Source organism: Castanea sativa, chromosome 4 (assembly GCF_040712315.1).
Source record: "Castanea sativa cultivar Marrone di Chiusa Pesio chromosome 4, ASM4071231v1".
Lineage (NCBI taxonomy): Eukaryota > Viridiplantae > Streptophyta > Magnoliopsida > Fagales > Fagaceae > Castanea > Castanea sativa.
In genome coordinates, this window is record NC_134016.1 from 14,311,897 (window position 1) to 14,318,467 (window position 6,571).

A 6,571-nucleotide genomic window follows, 5' to 3' on the forward strand; every position below is an offset into this window, starting at 1 on the left:
TCCCAAACCAAGTAATTATGTCAGTCAATTGGTTGAATATACTGCCTATTTTAGTCTTTTAGCTAACTTAGTTGATTCAGGATAAGTTCTTTGTTCTCTTGTCTTTTGGTGACCGTGATAATAATTTAGCCATGTTTGAGTCGGCACCTTTTAGTGTTTCTCCCCCTCCAACTACCAAATTATTGGTTGTTTTTGAGTATATATATATATAGCAGGCTCCCCTAATTATATGAAGGCAGCCTAAAAACTTTGTATTTGCCACATAGCAAGACAGTTTATGGGATGTATTTGAAGTTTGGTTTTGTAAATGAACATCGACATCGCTCTAAGGTTGGACCACATGAGGCCCCCTTTTGCGTAACAAATTGATCTCAGAGTCAAGGTTTTCTACCTAGGCATTTAGATTAGTTTTCTTTGGAGATTTTTCCTAATTGGTATGTGAATCCGATATTTGGAAAGAAAGATGGTGAGTCGGCTACAAAACTTTCAGCAATTAGAGCTATGGTCCTTAATACTAATGCAGAGAAATCTGATGTAATGAAAAACTTCAGCATGTGACAATGTGAATAAATGGGTGGCCTGATCCAACAAGAATTAAATATTGATTTGGAAAAGAAAAATACGAATAAAGCTAAGAGAAAATTAATAAACAAGATTAATAGGATCATCCTTTTATGGTTGGCCAAGGATAAACATATTTTATCATAGGGTCTCTAAGGTTAAGCAAGTACGGAAAAAATTGGAGGCATTATTTTGTCTCTAAAAGCTGGAGCCTGGAAGCCATACCAACTTTACAACGAGAAACCAAGGGCTTTCACGTAACATAGCCACGTGAACTATGCAATTTTCCATGACAAAATATCTGTAGCAAAAGATGCACGTGAACCATCTATAGAAACCCGAGGACCCAAGTGTCTTTGCCTAAACTACTCACTGTTTTCACAATTCGTAGTTGAAGCCAAAACCAGGGATTAAATAAGAAAATAAACAAGAACAAAAGCAGTTGAGAGTACTTACTAGTACTACACAAATTGATCAGCTAGAGAAACCCAAGTGAATAAAGAAAAAAGAGAGAGAAAAAAGTGCATCTTCAATGAAGAAACAAGGCTGTGAGATTGAAGCAATAGGCATCAACTATCAGATTCAAACACAAAAAAGAGAGCACCCTTTTAAGATCTTTAGCAGGGAGCCACAAAAGAGTCATCATGAAGTGGTTCAAGAACCTGAAGAACCACAAGCCAAGGTGGAAGAACCATGTCCATGCCCCGGAGTCCGCCAAGTGTTAAAGGACGTAAACTGCCAGGCAAAACCATGGGAGATTCTAGCCATTGTTGGTCCAAGTGGAGCTGGAAAGTCTTCCCTACTAGAAATCCTAGCAGGGAAACACACACCACAAAGTGGTTCCATTTTTGTGAACCAAAAGCCTATAGACAAAGCTGGGTTCAAGAAAATATCAGGGTATGTCACTCAAAAGGACACCCTATTTCCTTTACTTACAGTGGAAGAAACCTTAATGTTTAGTGCCAAGCTAAGGTTAAGGCTTCCACCAGCTGAGCTGAGCTCCAGGGTGAAGTCATTGATTCAGGAGCTTGGCTTGAGTCATGTAGCCGGGGTTCGTGTTGGAGACGACAGAGTTCGTGGGATTTCTGGTGGAGAAAGGCGTCGTGTTTCGATTGGCGTGGATGTGATACATGACCCCAAAGTGCTGATTCTTGATGAACCAACTTCAGGTCTGGATAGTACATCAGCGCTTCAAATTATTGACATGCTCAAGTCCATGGCTGAGACCCGAGGCAGAACCATAATTCTCAGTATCCACCAACCAGGGTTTCGTATTGTGAAGTTGTTCAATTCAATTCTACTGTTGGCTAATGGATGTGCCTTGCACCATGGCACGGTGGATCAGCTTGGTGTGAACTTGAGGCTAATGGGATTAGAGCTTCCTCTTCATGTCAATGTTGTTGAATTTGCCATTGAATCCATTGAAGCCATTCAACAGCAGCAGAAGTCTAAGCCAGTTCACCAACAAATGCTACCACAGTTGCCATCAACAACACAACAAAAGAAAAGAGACGATCCAGGTGAGTGTAGAAGTGGTAAGTGCACACTACAACAGCTCTTTCAACAATCCAAGGTTATTGATGAAGAAATCATCAATGTTAATGGTATCGATTTCCCTTGTGGCTTTGCCAACTCTAGATTGCGAGAAACCATAATTCTCACTCATAGATTCTCGAAAAATATCTTCCGGACCAAGGAGCTCTTCGCATGCCGGACAATTCAAATGCTGATTTCTGGGCTTGTCCTAGGCTCCATCTTTTACAATCTAAAAGATGATTTGGTTGGAGCTCAGGAAAGGGTAGGTCTATTTGCTTTCATATTGACTTTTCTGTTATCATGCACTACAGAAGCTTTGCCAATCTTTTTGCAAGAGAGGGAGATTCTTATGAAGGAGACCTCTAGTGGAACCTACAGAGTCTCATCCTATGCCATAGCCAATGGACTAGTTTACTTGCCATTTCTGCTCATCCTGGCCATTTTATTCACAATACCCTTATACTGGCTCGTTGGACTCAATCACAATTTCATGGCCTTTTTGCACTTCTTGTTGCTGATTTGGTTAATTCTGTATACGGCAAATTCTGTTGTGGTATGTTTCAGTGCTCTAGTGCCTAATTTCATTGTCGGCAATTCTGTGATTGGGGGTGTCATGGGATCCTTCTTTCTGTTCTCTGGTTACTTCATATCAAAGCATGGAATTCCAGATTATTGGATTTTCATGCATTACATATCATTGTTCAAGTATCCATTTGAAGGGTTTCTAATAAATGAGTTCTCTAATTCAGACAAGTGCTTGGAGTACATGTTTGGGACATGTATGGTGAGTGGAGAAGATGTGCTTAGAGAAGAAGGCTATGGGGAGGAAAGCAGGTGGAGAAATGTGATGGTTATGGTGTGCTTCATATTGCTTTACAGGTTTATTTCTTATGTCATTCTTAGGTGTAGATGCTCTCAGAGAGGGCTCAAGGATGCCCTTGTATGAAGAATATAGTGAAATCTCTCTCTCTCTCTCTCTCTCTCTCACGAGTTGTTGAAAACATTGTTCAATGTTCACATGTTTTGGACTTTACTTAAGATAGCATCCAAACAAGAAAAATCACATAAATAATAATAAAAGAAGATATGTAATTTCTGTCACCAGATTGTACTAACATGAAATGTTGGTTCTTTATTTTCTATATTTCTACTCTCTCTCTCTCTAGCCCTATCGATTTTTAAGATGATAAACAAAAGAAAGTTTTCATTGTGAAGGAAAAATCAACACACTGCAGCACTTTGTTAACAAGGTTTCTAAAAGCTTGGTCCATCTATCTTTTTTAGTCCCCAAAGTGCTTAATATTCTGAATAACCGGAGGATCCAGACCACATTAAATTCCTAACACTGTAACTGTAAACAGTGCAAATTCTAACTGACCACTTATCACCGGGGTACATACACATCTGATTATACATGTAGCACACTAGAAACAATGCAGAACTTTAAACCATCATTAATTTATAAATCTAAGGAGCTCCTCGAATCATAGACATGGCCTATTTACAAGAAAACAATTGAATATAGGGTAAATTACATTGACCTCCCCCTCGGCTCAATGTAATCTTCCAACTAGAAGGGAGGGAGATCAAAGTAATTTAAGTTTTTTTTTGATAATCAAATTAATTTAAGTTCAATAGTAGTAGCTGTTTTTCTAAATTACGTGTAATGGTACAACATTTAAAGCATTACAGTTATGAGAACTACTGACTTCTATAACTTGCTTATTAGTTCTAAAACTTTTTTTTTTGGAAGTGCTTATTCAATCCTGTTAGATTAAGGGTCTGTTTGGATAGAACTGTAGCAAAATAATTTTTAAATATGTGAATAGTGTTGTAGAACCTATTTTTAATGAAAAAATTGCTAGTGAAGTTTGTGGGACCCATGAACAGTGCACGGTGAACTTTTCACAGGAGAATAGTCAAAAGTTGCGGCCACTATTTATGAACAGTAGCCGTAACACCCATTTTTGTCGGCTGGTATCCAAGCGGATATTAAATGATTAAATTTACCATTTCCTAACGGTTTAAACTTATCAAAAAAAAAAAAGGTAATTTATCCATTCCAAAATTTGAGAAAATAATCAATCGGATGTGAAAGAGGATACCTGGAACAAAGCATCTGAATTCAACCAACAGCAGCATCCACCGCCATTTCCATTTCATAACATAAGGTGAATTCAGATTCACTCTGCTCATCAAAGGCCTCATGATCACCATCATCTGGCACATAACCAGCTCTCCTCATCTGTTCTGTGAGCATCTTCAAAAGTAAATAGATCTCCTTCCTCTGAGGATGCCTATTATCTTTCACCATAAAAACATGTGAATTACTCTGGATTTTAATCCAACTGCAACCTGGCTGCTTTTTAACTCCCTGTTGTCTCATCCGTTTTCTAACTTTCACAGCATCCCTCCATTTTCCATGCTCAGCATACATGTTTGAGAGAAGAACATAAGGTCCGGAATTCAAAGGATCAATCTCTAAGAGATTCTCTGCCACATACTTCCCTAATGTTATGTTCTTATGGACCTTACAAGCAGCAAGTAAAGATCCCCAAACAACAGCATCAGGCTGCATTGGCATGGTGTCTACCAAACACTTTGCTTCATCAAGGCATCCAGCTCGACCGAGTAAATCAACCATACATGAATAATGATCCTTCAATGGAGCCAAACCATGCTCTATGCTCATTGAGTGGAAATAATGACGCCCCTCCTCAACCAGCCCAGCATGACTGCAAGCACATAGAACACCAATCATCGTGACATGGTCTGCTTTCTCTCCAGATGCCAACATTTTCTGGAAAATTTGTAGAGCTTCAGTTCCATAACCATTTTGTGCGTGTCCCACTATCATGGCATTCCACGAGACATAATCCCTTTCCACCATATTTTCAAATACCCGGCTTCCATCTTCAACTGATCCACATTTCATGTACATGTCGATGAGAGAGTTTCCCACAAAAATGTCACTCTCCTCTCCAGATTGAAAGCGAAATCCATGCTTCAAAACATGACTATGAGCCTGTCTGCCCAGCTGCAGTTCAGCAAGATTGGCACAAGCATTGAGTAGATTCCCAAAGGTGTAATGGGTTGGCAAAATAGATTCCCTCTTTAGAAGGAGGAAGAGTCTAAGCGCCTCTTCATTCTCCCCATTCTGTGTATATCCTGCTATAAGTGCATTCCAAGATACAACATTCCGGTCTATCATCTTCGTAAACATTAACCTTGCAGCTTTCACACTTGCTGCCTTTGCATACCCACTTACCATGGAGGTTTCAGACACCACATTCCTAATTGACATCCTATCAAAAACCCACCTGGCTTCATTGATTCTACTACATTTTGCATACATATCAACCAATGCATTTCCCAAAACAAGATCATCCCTAAATTTGTTGCATTTCACAACGCGGGCATGAATCTGTATACCTTCTCTAATCGCTGACAAACTCGCACATGCACTGACCACACTAGCTAGAGTGACCTCATCAGGTTCAATCCCACAATCCATCATCCTCACAAAAACCTCCAAAGCTTCACTTGCAGGACCATTCTGCTCATAGCATGTAATCAAGCTGTTCCAAGAAACTCTATTCCGTTCATTCATCCCATCAAAAGCTCTTTGAGCACAAGCCACGCTCCCACACTTGGAATACATGTCAACAAGAGCAGACCCCATATAAACATCCAAAGAGTACCGTGATTTCGAGACCAAAGAATGAATTTGAATACCCATTTTCAAATCCATCAGACCCGAACAAGCACTAAGAGCACTACCGAATGAGTACTCATTAAGCACAAAATTCTCCCTATACATCCTAAAAAAATACTCCAAAGCTTCATCAAAACGATCATGTTGTGCAAAACCTGCAACCATCAAGTTCCACGAGCACTGGTCCTGCTCAGGCATCGACCCAAAAACCTGCACAGCCTCATCTAGAAAACCCAATTTCGTTAATGCAGTTATAATCGAATTCCAAGTGAAAGTGTTCTTCTCAGGCATTTGATCGAACACTTTGCGTGCATCTTCCAAACAGCCACATTTTCCATACACATCAATAAGCCTGTTCTGGATAAAAACCTCAGAGCAAAACTGGGTCTTGATGATACGTGCGTGTATGCGGCGCGTGTCGCGTGCTGACTTTGATTTGACGCAAGAGTCCAAGAGCTTTGCAAATGGCGACGAGTCGAGGAAAGAGAGGTCGCCCACCACGAATTTCTTGAGCAAGCCATGTCTACTGGTACCCATTCCATTCTCTGTGAAGGAGACAGGTTCATGGGCATGTTTCGTTGAGGTTTGGGAATTGTCTAAAACTGAATGAATATGAAAGTGAAAGAAAGCGGGGTTTTTGAGCTTCCATTTCCAATTCCATATATGAAGATTTTTCAAATTCCTGTTGCTTTTTAAGACTATGGTTCCCCGCGTCTTTTTGCTTAGTCGACCGTTGTGTTAATGGGTTTATGTGTGCCA

At 39.9% G+C, this 6,571-nt stretch overlaps 2 protein-coding genes across 2 annotated transcripts; one reads left to right on the top strand and one right to left on the bottom strand.

Annotated features, from left to right (window-relative positions):
* The first annotated feature begins 792 nt into the window (after window positions 1-792).
* On the top strand, window positions 793-3,198 carry LOC142631554 (ABC transporter G family member 5). The gene has a single exon (XM_075805727.1). The coding sequence runs from the start codon at window positions 1,094-1,096 to the stop codon at window positions 3,041-3,043; it is 1,950 nt and encodes a 649-aa protein (XP_075661842.1). The 5' UTR covers window positions 793-1,093; the 3' UTR covers window positions 3,044-3,198.
* Window positions 3,199-4,130: 932 nt separating this feature from the next.
* LOC142631553 (pentatricopeptide repeat-containing protein At2g13600) lies at window positions 4,131-6,571 on the bottom strand. Its single transcript, XM_075805726.1, has one exon. It carries the CDS (start codon window positions 6,347-6,349, stop codon window positions 4,223-4,225), a length of 2,127 nt encoding a protein of 708 aa, XP_075661841.1. The 5' UTR covers window positions 6,350-6,571; the 3' UTR covers window positions 4,131-4,222.